The 23835-nt window shown below is 42.0% G+C and overlaps 1 protein-coding gene across 1 annotated transcript; it reads left to right on the top strand.

The window, feature by feature from the left end:
- Positions 1 to 578: 578 nt before the first annotated feature.
- On the top strand, positions 579 to 23689 carry cds2 (CDP-diacylglycerol synthase (phosphatidate cytidylyltransferase) 2). The gene is made up of 13 exons (XM_088337008.1): positions 579 to 768; positions 5525 to 5667; positions 5759 to 5855; positions 6863 to 6960; positions 11503 to 11642; positions 14715 to 14773; positions 15656 to 15738; positions 17830 to 17917; positions 17989 to 18057; positions 18227 to 18379; positions 19083 to 19202; positions 20671 to 20774; positions 23093 to 23689. Exons 1-13 carry the CDS (start codon positions 697 to 699, stop codon positions 23226 to 23228), a joined length of 1362 nt encoding a protein of 453 aa, XP_088193134.1. The 5' UTR covers positions 579 to 696; the 3' UTR covers positions 23229 to 23689.
- The last annotated feature ends 146 nt before the right edge of the window (positions 23690 to 23835 follow it).

The following is a 23835-nucleotide window of genomic DNA, read 5'->3' as shown; positions in this document are numbered from 1 at the left end:
AAAGCGCTATAGAAATGCAGACCATTTACCATTTAGCATCTTGATTATCCTCAAAACATTTGGGGGCTGACTCCCTATTGGTGTGCGAGTGTGTGTGTGAATGGGTAACTGTGAAACACATTGTAAAGCGTTTTGTGAGGTCTTTATTGACTTGAGAAGCGCTATAGAAATGCAGACCATTTACCATTTTGATTATCCTCAAAACGTTTGGAGGCTGACTCCCTATTGGTCTGTGAGTGTGTGTGTGAAACGGTAAGTGTGAAGCACATTGTAAAGTGCTTTGGGAGGTCTTCATTGACTTAAAAAGTGCTATAGAAATGCAGACCGTTTACCATTTACCATTCAGCATCTTGATTATCCTCAAAACCTTTGGAGACTGACTCCCTATTGGTGTGCGAGTGTGTGTGTGAATGGGTAAGTGTGAAGCACATTGTAAAGCGCTTTGGGAGCTCTTCATTGACTTGAAAAGCGCTATATAGATGCAGGCCATTTACCATTTACCATCATAATTGTTAGCATCATGTACTGAAGTTGCTATATCGCACTTTATTTTGAAAACCGGAAGTTGAGTCGTCTTCAACGCCCACTTGCCTCAGCGGGGTTCGGTCGACTCAAACGTTTCGGAATATTAAGCAGACGATCCGCAAGTGTCACGGAACCGCAGGACTGTCGTTCTTTCCGACGCGTTTGGCGAAAATGACAGAATTAAGGAACCGGGGGGCCAAAGACGCCGAAGCCACGCTCCAACATCAGCCCTCCGAAGACAAGGTTAGCTTGCCGTGCCAATGTGATGCTAACGCTCGTTAGCCATCTCGCTCATTGATCAAAGTCGACGCTTTCTTAGGTTGGCAGGCCAAATCACGAATATAGTGTCGAATATTCAACGTTTAAAACGGGTATAAGTACTCTAAACAGTTGTGTTTTAAGATCAATTTTGCGAAGGAACTCTCTGCTTCCGGCCACAATGACGTCATCGAAGAACAACAAATTCTCAATCTCTTCTTCGAAATCACACGTGTCGAACTGGCGGCCCGTGGGCCGAATCAGGCCCGCCGAGGATTTTAATCCGGCCCGCTACACAACACTGAGCGAAGCGCTTGAGAAAAATGAGCTGTAGTTTAAGTAGCAAAGCATCTGTAGTAGTATTGGGGGTGTGGGGGGTGTGGGTGGCTGGAGCCCATCACAGCCATCTCCGGGCAGTGGGCAGGGGACACCCTGAACCGGTTGCCAGCCAATCGCAGGGCACACGGGGACAGACAACTCACTCGCTCAGTCACACCTAGGGACAATTTGGACCGGCCAATTCACCTGACATGCATGTTTTTGGAATGTGGGAGGAAACCCACGCAAGCACGGGGAGAACATACAAACTCCGCACAGTAAGGCCGGTAGCTGGATTTGAACCCACGCAGGAGGTTCCCACGACCTCAGAACTGTGCCGCACACGCGCTTACCACTGCGCCGCCGTGCTGCCATCTGGGACCGTATACTACTGAAATACTAAATACTACTACTACAGAAATACAACCATTACGCCACTACCATAATACTATCAAACAAAATTACTACTAAATACAGTTACGGTATTATTACAAAAGAAATACTACACAAATACTTTTTGGGAAATACTACATCAAAGTATGCAGACTGACTTTCATAGTAGGGTGGGGTTCTCAAAGTATTGTCCCGAGGGCCACAATCGGCCATTGGGATGCAGCTTTGAGACACCTACTTCATTTGGGAGCTCGTTGAGGAATTGATGTTCATCGCTGAAACACTTCATGACGAAAGCCCACAAAACAAATTGCAAACACCCAAAAACTCAAGCAAAGCACCCGGAGCAATTTGATTGTGCGGAGCCCTGCGCGAAAGGAAAAGACGGTCTCCTTTCCACTTGCAGTATTTTGTGACATTTTACCAGAGAACTTTGCTCGCACCTTGTTTTGAGGACTAAAATGAGCCTTAACACTTTTGAGTAAGATTTGATCAAATCATAGAACAGGATAGAGTTGAATAACATGTGCTGAAGAATTAGCTTTTGTCTTTAAAATTAAGAGAGAAAATGGTATTTAGCTTTTGTCTTTTTCTCTTTAATTACTTTCTTTATTTCCCTTTTCTTTCATTTTCTCTGTTTTACCCTTTTTTTTCTTTTTTGGGGTTTTTACTTTTTATTCCTATTGTTTTTTTGCCTCGTTCTAATTTCTTCCCCGTTTTTATTCCTTTTTGAGAGAGAGGGAGAATGTGTGAGAGAGAGAGAGAATGTGAGAAACTGAGAGAGAGAGAGAGGGAGAGAATGTGAGTAACAGAGAGAGAAACGGAGAGAGAGAATGAATGTGAGAGAGAGAGAGAGAGAGAGAATATGAGAAACCAAGAGGGAGAGAGAGAGAGAATGTGAGAAACGGAGAGAGAGAGAGAGGGAGAATGTGATAGAGAGAGAGAGAGAATGTGAGAAACAGGGAGAGAATGTGAGTAACAGAGAGAGAATGTGAGAAACGGAGAGAGAGAGAGAGAGAGAGGGAGAATGTGAGAAACAGAGAGAGAGAGAGAGAGAGAGAATGTTGCCTTAAAATGGATGGTGAGGCTCTTAAAAAAATCCAGATATTTTTGCCTTGACAGTTCTTTTGGTCCAACCGGTTCCCGACCCCTGCCCCATATTTTGATTGTGAATATCATCCCCATCAGCAAAGTCTCCTTTAAAAAAAAAACAGATCTCTGCTCATAAATTTGGCACCGTCAACTCAGGAGTTCCCTGCGGTCTAACAGGGATAATGGAGTGGGCGTCCTTGTTGATGTTAGAGAAAGGGCTATTTTTATCTCTAAGATCCTAAAAGAAGAAGATGGTTTCCATGGAGAACCGGCAGATGGATCATGCCAATATCCCCACATTGAGAGGATTTAGGGATAAAAGTCGTCAAATTAAACGGGAGACATCGTCATTCCAGCCTTTTTTAAACGTCCAGCTATTTTTTCTTGCTAATTAGCGCAAAGGGCACTCGGTTAGCTAAACATTTTTAAAATAGAAACTTGGCCAGATGGCTTGCTAAATAGCTAAAAAGGTAGCTTTATAGTCAGCTACTAAAAATAATAAAAAGCTAATTAAATAGTTGGATAAAATGCTAGCTAGGTAGCTAGAAAGGAGGTCAAAATGTAGCGTGATAACTAGCAAAAATGATGTTCGCTAGCTCGCATGTAAAAATGTAAAAAGCTCGCTGGATGGTTTGCTAAATAGCTGAAAAAGTAGCTCGAAAGGTAAACAGAAAAACAAACTAAAAGGGAGCTATATGGCTAGCTAAAAGTGTAAAATGCCATATAGAGAGATAAAAAAATGTTAGATAGCTAGCTAGAAAGGAGGCTTGATAACTAGCAAAAATGATGTTCGCTAGATGGCATGCAAAAATGTAAAAAGCTAGCTAGATAGCTTGCCATATAGCTGAAAAAGTAGCTAGAAAGGTAAACAGAAACACAAACTAAAAGGGAGCGAGATAGCTAGCTAAAAGAGTAAAAAGCCAAATAAATAGTCAGATAGAGAGGTTAAGAAATGCTGGATAGCTAGCTAGAAGGGAGGCCAAAATGTAGCTTGAAAAGTAGCAAAATGATGTTAGCTAAAAGTTAGCTAGATAGCTTGCTAAATATCTGAAAAAGTAGCTAGAAAGGTAAACAGAAAAACAAACTAAAAGGGATCCAAATAGCTAGCTAAAAGAGTAACAAACAAATGGAGAACTTAAAAAAAAACCGCTAGCTAACTAGCTAGAAAGGAGGCCAAAATGGAGCTTGATAACTAGCAAAAATGTTGTTCGCTCACTAGAATGCCAAAAATGTAAAAACCACCCAGTTTTCTAAGTGGATAAAAAGGTCATCTAGCTAGCGACAAAGCTAAAAACACGCTAGAAAAACCCATGAATTGTAATTTATTTTGTATTTTCTGTCAAATAAATCAATAAAAACAAAAAGATTCTCATTCTAGTCTCTTAATGAATTATTGAACTGAAATTGGTTTATTTAATTTTCTAAATAAATGGTAAATGTTCTGCATTTCTATAGCGCTTTTCCAAGTCACGGAAGAGCTCCCAAAGCGCTTTACAATGTGCTTCACACTTACTCATTCACACCCACACTCACACACCGATAGCAGCGTCAGCCATGCAAGGCAACTACCTGCTTATCGGGGGCATTAGGGGTTCAGTGTCTTGCCCAAGGACACTTGGACATATAAGCCGGATTCGAACCTGTGATCTCTTGATCCCGAGACGAGCGCTCTCCCTCCTGAGCTCATGCTGCCCAAAACTGGTTATTACTATGTTATTACCATGTTATTACCAGGTTAATTATTAAAAAGAAATGGGGTTCAATAGATTCAGTCAACCAATAGGAAAATAATGGAACTAGAAAATCCCAACGAATCCAGCACATGAGCTATTTCCAGAACATGTCCGCGGGCACTTTAGCTGCCCTTAGGGGGCGTTGGAGACCCCCGTCCTGGCCCAATTTCTCGGGTGAGAAAGCGCAAATCGTGATATAGCGTCCCGAATCTTTCCTTTTATGACTCTGGGAAAACAGCCCAGTGTCGGGGTGACCACCGCCAGCCTAATTTGGTCACCAATGAAGAGGATTTGACTGCCGTGCTTTTTGAGCAGTCGTGCACGACTGCTCGAATGGAGTGCGATAAGCAGCGCGTTATAAGCAGTGTTCCCTCTAAACTGCGTGTCTCTGCAATTGCGCACGACCCAGAGCTTTTCCACGCACAAGAGAATCTAGCCGGCTCACAAAAATCAGGGTTCGAAATTGCTCATTAAGAAGCCAGTTAAGTCAAAGTTACGGTGCATGAAGGTCAAAATACACGGGTTCCCCTGACGCTGTGTTCTAAATGCGGTATTTTGAAGTCGAGTCGAAGTAGAACGAAGTTGAGTCAAGTTAGTAGAATTTGTCGAGAACCGGCTTCTTCGGCTCGGCTCACTAAAAGTAACCGGCTCTTCCGGGTCTTAAACGGCTTTTCAGGTTGTTTTTGCTTCTTTAATCCCAACATGACCAAATATTGTGTAAAATTATGCAGGAATGGGGGGAATAGAGCAAAAAAGAAAAAAAATACCAAAATGAAAAAGTAGTGAAAAGCTGTGTGTGAATGGGTAAGTGTGGAGCACATTGTAAAGCGCTTTGGGAAGTCTTCAGTGACTTGAAAAGCGCTATAGAAATGCAGACCATTTAGCATCTTGATTATACTCAAAACGTTTGGAGGCTGACTCCCTATTGGTGTGCGAGTGTGTGTGTGTGTGAATGGGTAAGTGTGAAGCACATTGTAAAGCGCTTTGGGAGGTCTTCATTGACTTGAATAGCGCTATAGAAATGCAGACCATTTACCATTTAGCATCTTGATTATCCTCAAAATCTTTGGAGGCTGACTGAATGGGTAAGTGTGAAGCACATTGTAAAGCGCTTTGGGAGGTTTTCATTGACTTGAAAAGCGCTCTAGAAATGAAGACCATTTACCATTTGAAGAATCTGAATGTACATCGCGTGTCTTCCCAAGGGTTCGGACGGTGAGCCGAGGTTGGAAACGGACGGAGCGGCGGAAAGCCAGACCAAAGCGGACTCGGGGGTCCCTGAGGTTCCGGTGCCACCTGACGATACGCCCGAGGTGTTAAGTAAAGCCTTGTCGGGACTCTCGTCGAGGTGAAGAACGGCTAGCTTGCAGAACTATTCTCTCCTCTTACGGCGGTGGGACTCAAAGACCACGTCACTGACTCCATTTTTCGTTCAATAGATGGAAGAACTGGTGGGTTCGAGGGATCCTCACCCTCGCCATGATCTCCTTCTTCTTCTTGATCATCTACCTTGGCCCCATTGTGCTTATGATGATTGTGAGTATTGTTTTTGAATTTAACTATCAAAATGTAGCGTTGACCAAATTGTTCAAATGAGTTATCGGACTCCATTAACCAAACATAACCTGCATTCTCCTAACAATGCGCGCTCATTTCTTGATGGAAAAATGAACAAGCAGGGTTGGGTAGGGTTACTTTAACTGGATTACTTTCAATGACTTTTGGATGACTCCCAATACCAAATATGCTAATCAAAGACAAAAGAAACTAAATAGGAATCAAATGATGACTCACAACACGTGGTAAGCTTTCTCTCCTGGCTTTGATCTCTGGCAAAACGAACATCAAATGCGACAGAAACAAAATGAAAATCAATCCAAACATCATTTTTGCCGTTCCATGTATTCCGTTACTCCCCAAGCCTGCACAAAATTTAGTCATTTTGTTCATATTGAGTTTCTTTTGTCTTTTGTTAGCATATTTGGTATTGGAGTAATCCAAAAGTAATTGAAAGTAATCCAGTTAAAGTAACCCTACCCAACCCTGTGAACAAGAGACTGGCATTTCCACACGGGGGCAGATTTAATTTCTTAAACAAATTTAGCTAAGTGAACTCCATCCAATATGGCTGAATTAGTGTCGCTTGAGTCTCCGTCAAGCCTCCTCTCTCGATCCTCTGCCCACGTTTTTTCCGCAAGCTGGTGTGCCGGCTCCTCCCATGGACGTGCCGATGAAAGCCCCCACCCCCTCGCCTCCATGTCTGGAGAAACTCAAAACAACACCGAGCGTTGATCAAAACAATGCCTGACGTCCTTCGTCAGAGTCCTATTATCAAAATTCCCCAGCCCAAACCTTCTGAATTTGGAACAGTGAAAATCTTCATTGCACTCGATATATGTAACTCGTATTTAATCGTATAAAATCCTTGATAATAAATAGTCTAAAATCCTTCAGTATGAACGGCAGAAACACCGAAGAAGAAGCCGGCTCTTCTGGATTCAAGCGTTAATAGTGCCTGTTCTCCCTGGTCTTCTCTCGCACAGGTCCTGGTCGTTCAGATCAAATGCTTCCAAGAAATCATCACCATCGGTTACAGCGTTTACCACTCGTATCATCTGCCGTGGTTCAGGACGCTGAGTTGGTGAGGACTTCTTTTTAGGATCGAAAACGTTTCGGCATTCTTATTACCCATCTCCTATTTTTGTTTACTGTCTTGCAGATATGCTCAGGTTTGTTGTGTGAACGGTTTGAGTAGTACTTGGAAAAAGAGGTGTCTTGTAGTCCTCCAGATTTGTGTTCCCTGTGATTTTCACCCTAAAGCTGCCATTCACCTAAATAGTGTATACTATATGAACTGCCACTGTGCTTTTATTGTCTTTATACAAAATTGGAAAGCTTCTTATTTCCGTGCAAGTAAAACAAACTGAAAGGGTAAAATGTGAAGAGGGTTAAAAATGTTAAAAAAACACCCCAATATCTCATCTCATCTCATCAGCCGTACCGCTTATCCTCATTAGGGTCGCGGGGGGGCTGGAGCCCATCTCCGGGCAGTGGGCAGGGGACACCCTGAACTGGTTGCCAGCCAATCGCAGGGCACACAGGGACAGACAACTCATTCGCTCATTCACACCTAGGGACAATTTGGACCGGCCAATTCACCTGAAATGCATGTTTTTGGAACGTGGGAGGAAACCGGAGTGCCCGGAGGAAACCCACGCAAGCACGGGGAGAACATACACACTCCGCACAGGAAGTCTGGAGCTGGATTTGAACCCACGACAGGTTCCCATGACATGAACTGTGCCGCACAAGCGCTAACCACTGCGCCGCCGTGCTGCCCACACCCCAATATATTAATGATATATACTACCGTGTTTTCAGCACTATAAGGCGCACCTAAAGTCTTATTTTTTTTCAAAAGCTGACCATGCGCCTTATAATACAGTGCGCCTTATATATGGCTCAATATTAAATCGCAAGGTCTCGCAACTTACGCAACAGCCGCCGACTCGATTTCCCCCCGAACGTGGAGTAGTCCGCGGTGTATGCTGGGATTTATATACCGGCGTTTCATTGGCTAACCAATGTGTCAATCGTCATTTGAATCGATCGCTATTGGCTAAAGTTATTCGGAGCCTCGGATTGGCTAGAGGGCCGAAACAAACCCTGCAATTGGCCGAAAAAGATGTGTCAATCATCGGTTAAATCGATCGCTATTGGCTGAAGTTATTAGGAGCCTCGGATAGGCTAGAGGGCCAAAACAAACCCTGCAATTGGTTAATAATCAATCATTATTGAACGTGAGAACTTAGGTGAGCTATGCGGCTTTCTATTTTCCCGGTATCTTGTTTTAGAACGATCTTGATGTTGCTGTGATGAGTTGAGTGAATTCAACTCAATTCCAAGTGTTTATTGTCATATGCACAGTAAAGTTACGAGCGAAAAAGAAAATAGAAACTAAGGAATGGTTGGCATTTCTTGAATCCCAAAACTTTAACCTTCCGAATGATATTTGAAACGATGCATTTGAGTGACATCGTACGGACACCGCATCCGCACGTGTCCACGACACGTATTTGCTTCTTTGCAAGCTTCGGGAATGTTAAGGGGTTAATCAGTTGGACTGAACCATCTGACTGTTTTGTCCACGTTCCCATTGTAGCGCCTTATAATCCGGTGCGCCTTATCTATGGAAGATATAGGACCAAAAACTATTTTTTGGGGGTGCGCCCTATAACCCGGTGCGCCCTATAGTGCGGAAAATACGGTACTTTAGAGCTGCAACGAACGATTCTTTTCATAATCAATGAATCGGTCCATTATTTTTTCGACATTTCAACCTCTTTGTTCAAATATTGAAAAATAGTGCACAAAAAAATATGTTGTACATTCAAAAAACAAATCATTATTTACTGCAGTCAACAAATTTGCCTCTAGGTGTTGCTTGTGCTCTCTGAAGGATGCTACACTGATAAAAAAAAATTAATTATGTTATTGCTTTGAGTTCTGATATGAATTACTAATCCGATAGAAAATGGATTCAATGAACCAGGATGATCGAAATAGGACATACAATTTATTAACACAACAGTGACGCTTGACCAGGTCTTGACTCTATGGGCGTGGTCTTCGATATCTGATACTCAGTATTGGGTGACGGTGTTTGAAATTGCTAAACTTGTTAGAAAGGGGACGCCGTCGTTCCATCCCTTCCAAAGCGAGCCAACCGAAACAAAGAAGGTGGAAGTCATTTTTGTGCTGGGCTTATTTGCTCTACACTAGACACAAACGAGAGCAATACATTTCATTTTGTGTGTGGCAATTAAAAAAACAAAATCGTAACCCCACTTTTCAAAATGTTGTCAACACATTTTTTGGGGGGGTTAAATCTATCCTAAAATTATACATAATATTCCTAAGAATCTCCCCCTTTCTTAAAGGTAAACATGTCATTATTATTATTTTTCTTTTTACTTTATGTTTTTTACCTTTTTACCCTCTGTATTTCTGCAGCATTTTCTGTACCATTGAAAATTGTTAACATGATGAAACAGTTTAACAATACAAAGTTGAAACTCGCACGCCAATTTTGTTTGTGATGACGCAAATGTTCACAAAAAAATGTAAGATCACTTTTTTATAAAAACTGAAGTGGTACTACAACGGATTTGTGTGAACTCGTATTTGCGTGGATGCGACGTACTTAGATACAACAAACATGATCTAGTTAGCCGACAATGTTTTAATAATCGATTTTAATCAATTTTATCGATGAGTTGTTGCAGCCCTATATATCTGCATATCCACAGTGGCAGTTGTACAGTACATTGTAATGGAAGTTCATGGTAGTAATAGTTCTTGGGAAGAGTTTTAGCTTCGATGCACCTGTAGTGCCTACCTGTAGTCAGAACGTCAAACCTGTCCGTAATGATGTTCTGTGCTCTGCTTCGGTAACGAGTGGAGTATATATCCATCAAGGAAGGGAGAGGGCAGGCAATGATGTGCTGCTTTCACTGTCATCTGCCGGCTTAACCTTTTGTAACTCTAGAAAACGTCAACGGATTTCATTCCAACTTTATGAATTCAAAGAACAAATTGGCGGATATTAACAATGATGTCAACTGCATAGTAGTCAAGACAAGGAACCACAGTGAGCAATCATTGTCAAAATAACACACTTTCAAACTAACAACTTATATTGAAAACAAACTTTTCAGTCACTTCATCATTAAATTAAACCTTGATTTATGAAGTCCATTAGATATACCGTAAATTCCGGACTATAGAGCGCACCTGATTATAAGCCGCACCCACCACATTTTAAGAGGATAACCGCTTTTGTACTTACACAAGCCGCACCTATATATAAGCCGCATGAGCCCACATTAAAACATGTAACACAATCACAAAAGTAACCCAAACCCGACTTTAAGTCCCGCAATTGTAACTGAATATAAAGTACACAGTCCAAAAACCACAGCCGGCAAAATGAACGGAAAATGATACCGGTGCTTAAGGTTGGATGCAGACCTGCAGAGTCCGGGTCCCGTTGAAAGTAATCCAAGGAAAAAAAGTCTATATTTCCAAAGGTAAGGGTGGGAAAAATATATATCCACTATTGTCCGCTGCGTCCAAAAACACGTCTCACCTTTACTCCACTTCCCGTCAGCCCCCGTTGTTTTCGCCCCTTCTTTTTGATTCGCTCGTGGAAAACATATCAGAATAAGTCTCTAACATAAATACATTACAAAAATATACAGTTGCAAATACATATTATACATGGTTACACATATTTACAAAGGAAGACGGTACACCGAGAGAGTTTTCAAAGCTTTAATAATAATATTATAACTTTCATCCCAAACCGTGACTGTGAAGGGTAGCAAAACAGTAAACGGGTCTGTTCAAAAAACATACCGTACTTGTAGAAATCACGGTACACCGTCCTCATCTTCCGCCTAATAACGACGTCTTTAAAGTCGTCTTCCCCAGTATGGGAAAGAGACCTTATCATCCCAAACCGTGACTGACAGGTAGCAACATGCTACTAGCAACATGCTCGCAAGACAGTAAACGGGTCTGTTAAAAAAATATACCGTACTTGTAAAAATCACGGTAAACCGTCCTCATCTTCCTCCATACAACTGAAGCCATCAAAGTCGTCTTCTTCAGAATCGGAAAGAAACTATGTCATATAGACGTCGTCCCACGCTCCGTTATTCCAAAACACGCTAGCAACACGCTCGCAAAGTAGTTCACGTGCAATAGCTCTGTTTCTTTCTTATCGGATTGCTCGATTGCTTTTAGCTTGAAAGCTGCGTCAAGTGCCTTTCTTTTTGCAATTTGCATGATGAGGGTAAGTTTACGCTAATTTAATTTGTGCACAAGCTAAGAAGTTGCAGTCTTCCTCGGCGCATATATTCCAGCGGTCTAAATCTTACCTTTTGTACTCGAGCGCCGCCGGCGGCCGTTAGAAAAATGACATCAATTGGCCGCATCACTGAATAAGCCGCAGGGTTGAACGATTGGGAAAAAAGTAGCGGCTTATAGTCCAGAATTTACGGTAATGTAGAAGGAAAAAATCCAAGGGTACCAATACTTTGGGCAGCTTTCTCTTCTGATTTTTAGCTGGGAACGGAATTTTTTTGTGGAGAGATAATTGTGTTGCGGCTTTACCCGCCAGGTACTTCCTGCTCTGCGTCAATTACTTCTTCTATGGCGAGACGGTGACCGATTACTTCTTCACGCTGGTGCAAAGGGAAGAGCCTCTTCGCATCCTCAGCAAATACCACCGTTTTATCTCCTTTGCCCTCTATCTCACAGGTAGGCCGCTCGACATTCACCCATAGTTTGGAACTGCCTGTGATTGGACTGTCGTTACTGTAAATGGTCTGCAACCCATGGATTTCTTCATGGCTCTTGGGATCACTGGTGGACCAGCATTTTCAGAGCAGAACATTGGGGGGAATTAAATCTGAAAGATATGAGGGAGCAAGTCCATGCATGATTTGGTATAATACCAAGAGAACCATCAAATCACATCTTAAGCTAACAGGGAGCCAATGCAGGTTAGCTAAAATCGGGGTCATGTGATCAAACTTTCTTGTCTTTGTTAAAAGCTTCGCTGCAGCATTTTGTACCAGCTGAAGGCTTTTGATTTGGTCTCTCAGGAACCATCCTCTTATGCATGGGTGTCAAACAGGCGGCCCGCGGAACAGATCAGGCCCGCTAAGGGATTAAATCCGGCCCACGACAACACGCAGAGAAGCGCAAGAGAAAAACAAGCTGCAGGTTGATGTTGCCAAAGCCGGGTGCCTCGAACAAAGACACTGTACTTGTATTTCTTTCTCTCTCTCTATCTCTCTCTCTCTCTTTTCCACCCATTTTCTCTCACTCTCTGTCTCTTTCATTCTCTGTGTCTCTCTTTTTCTCTTCCTTTGTTCCTCTTTGTCTCTTTCTCTCTCTCTGTCTTTTTAACTTCTTCTGCTCTAACTTCCTTTTTTCCTTTTCTCTCTCTTCTCTTTCTCTCTTCCTACCCTTCGCACTTTCTTTTCTCTTTTCTCTCCTTCTATCTTTCTATTTCTCTTTAGATTTCTTTCTTCCTCTCCCTTTCTTTCCCCCTCTCTCACGACTTCTCTTTTTATCTCTTGTTTCTCACGCTCTCTCCCTCTCTGTCTTTCTCTTTCTTTGTCCTGCCCTCTCTCCTTTTCCCTCCCTCTTTCTCTTATTTCTTTATCTCTCTTTTTCTTTCTCTTTAACCTACTAGTCCGGCCCCCGACAGAATGTTTGTTCTATCGTGTGGCCCCCGAGTTAAAATGAGTTTGACACCCCTGCTCTTATGGTTCAGATCCTACCTCTCAGATAGGACGCACTGTGTTAAATATGGCGAAATGACATCTGAGCCCTTTAGTGTTACCTGTGGTGTTCCGCAGGGTTCAGTACTTGGCCCCCTTCTTTTCAGCATTTGCATGCTTCCATGAGGTGATATTATAATATCAGTTTCCATTGCCACGCAGATGACATTCAACTACATCTTCCGTTGGAGGAATCTGCCACAGTTTGGAGGCCTGCCTCACTGAGAAGAATGTCACTCAACTTCTTGCGCCTTAACTCTGAAAAGACCGAGATGTTAGTTATTGGTTCATCTAAATGCCGTGACTTGTTCTCAAAAATGTCTCTAAACATTGACAAATGTAGTATCACCCAGAGTGACTCCGTCAAACATTGAGGTGTCATATTTCACCCCGATCTGTCCCTTTGAACACACGTGAAGAATATGACTATATTTTTTTTTCATCTTCCCAATATTGCTAAAATTCGCTATATGCTGTGTCAGTCAGAAGCGGAGATTATAATTCACGCGTTTGTCTGGAGGACTGTAATGCACTACTCTCCGGTCTCCCGAAGTCCAAAATCAAGAGCCTTCAGCTGGTCCAAAATGCTGCTTTTAACTAAGACAAGAACGTTTGATCACATGACCCTGATTTAAGCTAACCTGCATTGGCTCCCTGTTAGCTTAAGATGTGATTTGAAGGTTCTGTTGGTAGTATACAAAATCATGCATGGACTTGCTCCTTCATATCTTTCAGATTTAATGTCCCCGTATGTTCCGGTCCGGAGCCTTCGCTCTGAAAACGCTGGTCCACTAGTGATCCCAAGAGCCAAGAAGAAATCCATAGGTTAGAGGGTGTTCTCCATTAGGGCCCCAAGACTGTGGAACGCTGAGATTGGATCTGCAACCTCAGTGGAAATGTTTAAATCTAAGCTTAAAACACACTTCTATTCTATAGCATATGAATAACCTATATTTTATGTTGACAATATCTGTGTGTCATTTGCCCTCATGTAGGTTTTAGATGAGGGGGCAGTATCATAATAGTCTGTAGTTTGCAATAATCCGTGGTCTGTGCAGCCCTTTGAGACTCTTTGTGATTAAGGGTCAAACAAATAAACGGGACTTGACTTGACACTTCAGGAGACCTGAGAGTAGTACATTACAATAATAGAGACAGAAGGTAACAAGCGTGTGAATTCTAATCTCAGCATTAGACTGGGACAGCATAGAGCAAATTTTAGCCGTGTTGCCAAGATGGAAAAAGGTTGTTCTAGTCATATTCTTAATGTGTAACTGAAAGGACACCTCCATTTTTGACTCGGTAAAAATTTTACATTTTAAAGGAGTCGTGAAAAAAGAACCCAGAAAGTATTCTTTTCTCTTTAGTCACAAGTTATATCCTATTTTATACGCTGTTTTATCCCACTTATACTCAAAAATACTTGTCCTAAGTTTGACCTCAGCCTTGAGTGCATTTCTTAAGAAGGGTGTCGTAAACCGCCTGTGCTTTGGAATGTGTCTTTGGTTTCAGTCCGTGCAGATAACAATGACTTATCACCTCGCCTGGGGGGTTAGAATGTGTGTGTCATGCCCCATTCTGTCCGAAGGGCGATGAACTATCACCCTTCTGCCAAGCTTCAAAGTACTATTGGGAAGCATGAATTATAACAGATTGTAATTGGCAAGGAAGAAAGATCCGATTTGTTCAACTCTTTAATTCGGCTGAATGAATTGATATGTGGACTTTATCCGGCGCTCGGCTTAATAATGTCTCTGACTTTAGAACATGCTCCAACTTTGGAGTCAGATATCAGTATAATAAATGTTAAAACCTGACACCACCTAACGATAAAAGAAACAGAACTATGGAAGCAAGGCAATTTTAATAAGTGGTGATAAAAGACAATTTATGACTGATTTGTCCTCAGACTCTGAACAGGACATGGCAACCTCGAGACAGTCTGCTGCTTTTAGTCAATTTCCCACTAGAATCGATCTGTTGAACTCAAGACCTGCCTGGACTCCGATTAAATTGATTTGTCTGACCGTTCACACTTCAGGTTTCTGCATGTTCGTGCTGAGTTTGGTGAAGAAGCACTACCGCCTTCAGTTCTACATGGTGAGTGGAATTTAGCCGTCACCCTTCGGCACGATTGCTTATTTATTGGAGGGAATCTGTTACCGGAGTTTGACCTAGAAATCATTGGCAGGTCCTCATCTTAACTGTAAACAAAGCAGGCGTATGACTAGAATGTGAAGGATCATTTTGCATTCCTCTAGGGATGCAACAACCAATCGATGATTAAAAGCGCTGGCAACGCGTTTCCTCAACGATGCGTTGAATCGTGCCATTTATACGCCAGTAAGCACGTTATTCCATGGGCATGAGAGTGGAGTTGTTGGGACATGCTTGTAACAGGCCTTTGGTCCAACAGAGGGCGCCCCAAACCCATGAATCCATCCATTATCTGCACCGCTTATCCTTAGTAGGAAACTGGAGTGCCCGGAGAAAACCCACGCAAGCACGGGGAGAACATGCAAACTCACACACAGGGACAGACAACACTCGCTCATTCACACCTAGGAACAATTTGGACTGGCCAATTAATCTGACATGCATGTTTTTGGTAATGTGGGGGGAAACCGGTGTGCCTGGAGGAAAGGATAAAAGGAAGTTAGAGCAAAAGAGGTTTAAAAAACTGAGAGAAACAAAGAGCAACAAAGGAAGAGAAAAAGAGACACATAGAGAGTGAAAGAGACAGAGAGTGGGAGAAAAGGGGGGGAGAGAGAGAGAGAGACGCCTGTTTGACACCTGTGGCCTAGCGTGTGACGTCATCCACTCCGCTGTTGCTAAACTACAAACACACCACCCCGAGGCCATCCTGTTCATCTGTTAATAATAATAATAGTGATCTGGCCCGCAGGCCGCCTGTTTGACACCTGTGTTCTAGGTAATGACAGATTTGGAGATCATGTAAAGTTACACTTCTTCTTTCATCAGTTTGGGTGGACTCACGTGACTCTGCTGATTGTTGTGACGCAGTCTCACCTCATCATTCACAACTTGTTCGAAGGGATGATCTGGTACGTAAACGCCCTCCATTTACTCTACACCGGTGGTGGGCAACCGCTGGGCCGCGGACTGGTAGTGGGCCACACAGTAAGAAAGAAAAACGCTCATACCATATAATTTTTTTTAACGCATCAAAAAAATTCCAGCATGGGATAGAAAAAACAAAAAGGTTCTTAAATGGTCGAGCAGAGGAGATGGCATAGTTTCAGAAACATGTTATTGTTTGTAAATCGTTTTCTCATTTTGATCACCAGTGTATAGTCTGGAAAATGCGCTGTTATTGTTAGTAACATTATTACTGGGCTGGGTCAGGAGAGTACATTATCCGATCCGTGATTCAGAAAAGGTTGCCGACCACTGCTCTACACGTTTATGTTTGTGCTTTTCACTGTTTTCCCTTCAAAATTTCAATCACATTGTTAGGGAAAAAAATATATTACAAATGTAGTGTTAACCAAATTGTTCGAATGAGTTATCTGACTCCATTAACAAAACAAAAACTTTATTCTCCTAACAATGCATGCTCATTTCTTAATGGGAACATATTGACAAGAGACAGGATTTTCCACAAGGGGGGCAGATTTATTTTCTTAGTTTATGAAGTGAATTCCATCGCATTTTGCCGAAATGTTGTCGAATTAGTCTTCATCGAGCCTCCCATCTCTCGTCCCTGCTCCCGTCTCTTTTTCCGTCTTTTTGACACGTCGGGGCATCGGCTCCTCCCCCACGGGCGTGCCCGGAACTCCCCACCTCGTCTGACCGGTGCGTCACGAAGCCCCCATCCCCATGGGGTGGGTCCGGTGCCAGCTTCACCTCCTCCTCTGACAGACTCCTTATGTGGGCTCCACCTAGTCGCACCAATGTCGAAAGGACTCACAACAAGAAAGCTTAGCAGAACACTTGTCTCCTTTTCCTGCGTCAACCCATGTCCCCAACCTTGTTTTTCTGTAAACATCATTCTTGTCCAGGCCACACTGACCCCAAGCCTTCCCTGTGAAAACTCCCCACTGCATTCAGCAAATGTAATGTGTATTACCGTATTTTCCGCACTATAAGGCGCACCGGGTTATAGGGCGCACCCCCAAAAAATAGTTTTTGTTCCTAAATTTTCCATACATAAGGCACACCGGATTATAAGGCGCTCCAATGGGAACGTGGACAAAACAGTCAGATGATTGAGTCCAACTGATTACCCCCTTAACATTCCCAAAGCTTGCAAAGAAGCAAATATGTTTCGTAGACACGTGCGGATGCGGTGTCCGTACCATGTCACCAAACAAAATTTTCTTAGTTTCCATTTTATTTTTTGCTGGCAACTGTGTGGACAGCAAAGTCAGAATTTGATTGTGCAGGGAAACAGGGTTCTTTACTCTGCATATGACAATAAACACTTTAGTTTAAAAATAGACTCATCACAGAAACATCTAGATAGTTCTAAAACAAGATACCGGGAAAATATAAATCCGCATAGCTCAACTAGGTTCTCTTGCAGCCATCACATTCAATAATAATACGTAACCATGGTCTTCTTACAACCGTGAGTGTAGTCAACCCAGGAGAGTCAAATATTTACAAATACAGAAAAAAAATGTTTTCTCTATGCCACCCCAACGTGTGATTCGCATTCATCTTTTTCGGCCAATCGCGGGCTTTGTTTCGCCCCTATTGCCTATGCGAGCTTGTAAATGATAAAAAGGATCCTCCCCTTGACCTCCGAATAACTTTAGCCAATAGTGACTGATTCAAATGATGAATTGGTTAGGAAATGAAACGCCGGTATATAAATCCCAGCATACACCACGGACGACTTCGCCTTCGGGGGAAAATCGAGTCTGCGGCTGCTTGCCTTAGACTTAATATTGATCCATGTATAAGGCGCACTGTATTATAAGGCGCACGGTCAGCTTTTGAAAAAAATAAAGGCTTTAAGGTGCGCCTTATAGTGCGGAAAATACGGTATATTAAATCCCTTATAGTCAAATAAATAAAATAAAAAATCCTTCAACATGCAGAAATAAACAAATCACAGGGTTTTCATTGTAACTCCTTGCATGTTTTTAACACATTTTCATGAGGTTTTATTGCCAATCTGATTCCTAAAGGTTTATCGTGCCAATTTCCTGCGTGATCTGCAACGATATCATGGCTTACATGTTTGGTTTCTTCTTCGGACGAACCCCTCTTATTAAGGTCGGTCCGCCGCAAAGTCTTCCTTCCCTATCAATCTGCATTAAAGCTTTTTTTTTTTGCATCTTTTACAGCTCTCACCAAAGAAGACCTGGGAGGGTTTCATCGGTGGATTCTTCTCTACCATTTTGTTTGGCATCATGGTGACTTTTTAAAATCCATATCAAAATAATTGCTCGTTTTTGTGTGAAGACAATGAGTTAAAAAAAAATATCATTAAACTCAAATCCTAACAGTCTTTTACTTGTGTTTGGCATAAGCCGGGCCACGATTACGACACAGTAACCCGAAGCAGCGTTATTTTTTTCACAGCTCTCCTACGTGATGGCAGGCTACCGCTACTTTGTATGTCCGGTGGAGTTCAACAACGATTCCAACAGTTTCCAGGTGGACTGCGAGCCGCCAGAGCTCTTCCAGCTGCAGGACTACGCCCTTCCGGGCGTCCTGGAGTCCGTCACCGGATGGGTGAGTCCAAACGATATGACAACATAAAAGCTGGATCCTATCCCCTCCTCTTTCCCCTCAATTTTAGTCCTTAAACTAGCAATGCAAATTAGCAAGGAGATGAAGATTGTCCCATTCCTTCACAAAGTACAACAGTCTCTTTTCACAAAGATGGGTCAGGAGTTGCTTGGCCCTGTGGCTAGGACCTTAACTCAGCCTCTTGGCTGGGAGCAAGTGTCTCGGCCTCTTGGCATCGTAGTGCATTATGATTTGACCGATAACGTATAATGGATAATTGATAAAGAATATAGAACAATAAACCTTTACAAACACCCCCCCCCCCCCCCCCCCCCCCAGTTAAAATCGCGGGACTCAAAGTAGGGTTTGGGTTAATTTTGTGATTGTGTTACATGTTATAATGTGGGCGCATGCGGCTTATATACAGGTGCGGCTTGTGTAAGTACAAAAGTGGTTATCCTCTTAAAATGTGGTGGGTGCGGCTTATAATCAGGTGCGCTCTATAGTCCGGAATTTACGATAGATCAAATGCCTTTATTTCTTTATAGAATACTCAGTCGAGTTCTCTTTGTCATAAAAGAACAGAAATCCGTGGTGGGGTTTCTACTTACCTGTACATCTACTGGTTTGATAAAGTGTGGGAACACCGAATCAGCTACTTCAACTACCGGTGTTTGAAAATGACCCGCATCCTTTGTGTCCGCAGACCACGGTTCGCCTCTACCCATTCCAGATTCACAGCATCGCTCTGTCCTCGTTCGCCTCCATCGTGGGACCCTTCGGTGGCTTCTTTGCCAGCGGATTCAAGAGGGCCTTTAAGATAAAGGTGCGCCATTACTCTCGCACGGGCTTGGTTCTCCATGTTCTTCTGAATCGGCACAGTCTGGTGATTGTTCAGCAGTGTTTCTTTTATCCCCTTAACGTCTGACTGTTGAGAAGCAAAAACGGATCCCTACCGTGTCGTTGGAAAGCGCCGACTCTTTAGATTCAAGATAGGATGACCGTTTCGAAATGGACTCGTCACAGAAACACCAACAACAGTCTGAAACAAAATACCCTAAAACTATAAGCAGGCGTAACTCACCAACAGGGTCGGGTAGGGTTACTTGAACTGGATTACTTTCAATGACTTTTGGATGACTCCAATACCAAATATGCTCATAAAAGACAAAAGAAACTAAATAGGAATCAAATGATGACTCGCAACACATGGTAAGCTTTCTCTCCTGGCTTTGATCTTTGATCTCCGGCAAAACGAACATCAAATGCAACAGAAACAAAATGAAAATCAATCCAAACAGCTTTTTGCCCTTCCATGTATTCCGTTACTCCCCAAGCCTGCACAATATTTTGTAATTTTATTCATATTTAGTTTCTTTTGTCTTTTATTAGCATATTTTCATTATTGGAGTCATCCAAAAGTCATTGAAAGTGATCCAGTTCAAGTAACCCTACCCAACCCTGCTCACCAACAATTTCGTTTTGCAGCCATGAAAATCACAATGGCCTCCTTACATCCGTGAGAGTCCAGTGAACCTAACTGAGTAAAATTTTGACTCCAAAACGCACAGTAAAAATATATCCGCCGAAAATAATTTTTGCATCGGCGGACAATCCTTGTCTGTTTAGCCCCATCATTTCCCCCCCAAAAAACAGACGAGTAAAATGCCCCTGACCTTTTGATTTGACACCACTCTCGGCCAAACGCAGCCTATAAGTTCCTGTATTGATAAAACAGAGATCAACTCCTTTACTCCCCAACTATTTTATCCTATCATGACCGATTGAAATGACGATTGACACAATGGTTAGACAATACATTTCAGAATAAATCAATATGAAAATGTCCCTATTCTTTTCAAATTAGACTGTGATTCAAGCATCGTTTTTAGGCGCATGTGTGCGCAAGAGTGATAGAAAAGTCGAACATTTACAACTCTTTCACACTATCTAACAATTGACTAAAGTAAAACACACCGTTGCAGAGATTTTAGAGCTGTAAACCGGTCGTCTCCATTGGCCGCATTTGGAAACACCTACGCCTACCCTTAGAAAAATGTGTTTTTCAGAAAAATTCGTTTTTCAGTTTATGATCCAATTTGACCTGGGACCAGGTAAGGGTTCGAGCTATTGTCTCGCCTGTTTTCCAGCAAAAGAAAATTCAGGCGAGAATAAAAATATTCGCTTTCTGTGTGCTCTAACTCTGATTACTTGCAGTGATTATTTTAGTTTGACATGAATGCTAAAATTGACCAAGTGTGAAATAGATTGTTGAAACCAATTTGATCTTTCAGGATTTTGCCAACACAATCCCGGGACACGGTGGCATCATGGACCGATTTGACTGTCAATACCTCATGGCAACCTTTGTCAATGTCTACATCGCCAGTTTTATCAGGTAAACCCACACAACCATTTACGGCATTATCCGCACAATGAGGCGCACCTCAGATAAATAAGTTTACATACACGAGGCGCACTGGACTATAAGGCGCCATCAATTGAGAACACCGTGTCTATTGGTAGTGGCAAATAATATGTGCCACTATCTCAATTCGCATATCATTGCAATCAATAGGAATCAAACCCGGGTAGTTACCACCAGGGTTACAAATGACATATGAAAAGGCATTAGCGCTTATCTTATCATCGCTCTATTTTTATTCACGCTGCCACGAGACCGATTTGCATAGTGCATTCTGATGAATCTAGCTTTCCACTTACTCACCTGTGCGTCAATTACCTCTCGGTTTAATATCGATGTGTACGTAGAAGAGCTTGAAGAATCCGAGCGGTGGAGAGACAGCTAAATAAATGCAAGAAAGCTAGCTAGAAAGGAGGCCAATTTAGCTTGATAACTAGCAAAAAAAAGGTAAAATGTTACCTAGATAGCGTGCAAAAAATGGGAAAAGCTAGCCAGAGAGTTTGCTTAATAGTTAGAAGTAGTTTGATAGTTAGCTAGAAAGGTAAACGGGTAATAACTAAAAGGTAGTGAGAGAGCTAAAACAGTTAAAAGCCAACTAAAAAACAGATAGAAAGTTAAAATAAATGCTAGTAAGAAGGCCAACATTTATTTTAACAAGTAGCAATAAAGTTAAAATGTTAGCTAGATATTATGCAATACATGGAAAAAGCTAGCTAGATAGCTCGCTAAATAGCTAAAAACGTAGGTTGAAAGGTAAACAGTTAAAAAACTAAAAGCCAGCTGGATAGCTGGCTAAAACAGTAAAAAGACAATTAAATAGCCGGATTGAAAGCTAAAAAAAATGCTAGAAAGCTAGCTAGAAAGGAGGCAAAAAAATTAGCTGGAAATCTAGCAAAAAAAGGTAAAATGTTACTTAGATAGCATGCAAAAAATGGGAAAAGCTAGCTACATAGCTTGCTAAATAGCTAAAAACGTAGGTTGATAGTAAGTTAGAAAGATAAACGGATAAAAAACTGAAAGGGAGCTGGATCGCTAGCTCAAACAGTTAAAAGCAAACTAAATAGCCAGATTAAAAGATAATAAAATGCAAGCAAGCTAGCTAAAAAGGAGGCCAAAATATAGCTTGATAACTAGCAAAAAACTAAAAATCTTAAAAGGTAGATGGATAGCTTGCTAACTAGCTAAAACGGTAGCTTCATAGTTAGCTTAAAAGGTATACAGTTAAAAAACTAAAAGCCAGCTGGATAGCTGGCTAAAACAGTAAAAAAGACAATTGAATAGCCTGGTTGAAAGCTAAAAAAAATGCTAAAAAAAAGCTAGCTAGAAAGGAGGCCGACATTTAGCTTGATAACTCGCAAAAAACAGATAGAAAGCTAAAATAAATGCTAGAAGGCCAACATTTCTTTTGATTACTAGCAAAAAACTAAAAATCTTAGCTAGATAGCATGTAAAAAATGTAAAAAGGTTGATGATAGCTTGCTAACTAGCTAAAAACGTAGGTTGATAGTAAGTTAGAAAGATAAACTGATGAAAAACTGAAAGGGAGCTGGATCGCTAGCTCAGTTAAAAGCAAACTAAATAGCCAGATTAAAAGATAATAAAATGCAAGCAAGCTAGCTAAAAAGGAAGCCAAAATCTAGCTTGAAAACTAGCAAAAAAATAAAAATCTTAGCTAGATAGCATGTAAAAAATGTAAAAAGATAGATGGATAGCTTGCTAACTAGCTACAAAGGTAGCTTCATAGTTAACTTAAAAGGTAAACAGTTAAAAAAAATAACCAGATTAAAGCTAAAAATAATGCTAGAAAGGAGGGCGACATTTAGCCTGATAACTAGCAGAAAAGGTAAAATGTTAGCTAGATATCATGCAATACATGGGGAAAGCTAGCAATTTAGCAAGCTAATTCCATAAAAAGCCACCTAAAAAGATACCAAGCTAACTAACAAAAAATAAAAATCTTAGCTAGATAGCATGTAAAAAGGTAGATGGATAGCTTGCTAACTAGCTAAAAAGGTAGCTTCATAGTTAACTCAAAAGGTAAACAGTTAAAAAAAATAGCCAGATGAAAGCTAAAATAATGCTAGAAAGCTAGCTAGAAAGGAGGCCAAACTCCAGCTTGATAACTAGCATAAAAGGGTCAAATGTTAGCTAGCTAGCACGCGAGGTAGTTTGTAGGTTTTAAGGCGCACTTCCGGACAAAGCGGGGTCCTCAGGCCTTCCAATCGGGAGAATCGGGTCATAAATTGCGGCGGGGGGTGTTTTGTGACTGTCCCGCTTGCGCTCCCTCTCAGGGGCCCCAACCCCAGCAAGGTGATCCAGCAGCTTCTGGCCCTTCGCGTCGAGCAGCAGATCTCCATCTTCAACTCTCTGAAGGCTCACCTGAGCGAAAAGGGTTTGCTGCCCGCGCTAGAAGAAGCCATCGCCTAAAAAGCCCCGTCTCTTCCTGCTCCGGGGGGGACTCGGGGTGTCTCAAACTCACGGGCCGGGGGGCCGACAGGGGCCCGCGGGAGCACAGGTGGAGGCCCCCGCCTTAATAGGAAAGTCTGAAGGGACGTATGTAGGATTAAGAGCCATCGGGGGTAAAACATATCTTGATTTGAAGATAAGCCACTATAACACAGGTGTCGAACGGGCGACCCGCGGGCCAGATCGGGCCCGCTAAGGGATTGAATCCGGCCCGCGACACAATACGCAGAGAAGCGCTAGAGAAAAACAAGCTGCGGGTTGAAATATGGCAACTTGATGTTGCCAAAGCCAGGTGCCTCGAACAAAGACGCTGTACTTGTATTTCTCTCTCTCTATCTCTCTTTCTTTCTTTTTTCTTTCTTTCTCTCTCTATCTTTCTCTTTCTCTCTCTCATTCTCTCTCTTTTTCTCTCTCTTTTTCTCTCTCTCTCTCTCTTTTTCTCTCTCTTTTTTTTTCTCTCTCTCTTTTTCTCTTTTTCTTTCTCTCTCTCTTTCTTTTTCTTTCTTTTTCTCTCTGTGTCTCTCTCTCTTTTTCTTTCTCTCTCTCTTTCTTTTTCTTTCTTTTTCTC

The sequence above is a fragment of the Urocampus carinirostris genome, chromosome 5 (genome assembly GCF_059441175.1).
Source record: "Urocampus carinirostris isolate Australia breed hairy pipefish chromosome 5, RoL_Ucar_1.0, whole genome shotgun sequence".
Taxonomy (NCBI): Eukaryota; Metazoa; Chordata; class Actinopteri; order Syngnathiformes; family Syngnathidae; genus Urocampus; species Urocampus carinirostris.
Note: the sequence above shows the minus strand (reverse complement) of the source record. Positions and strands in the feature narration are given on the sequence as shown.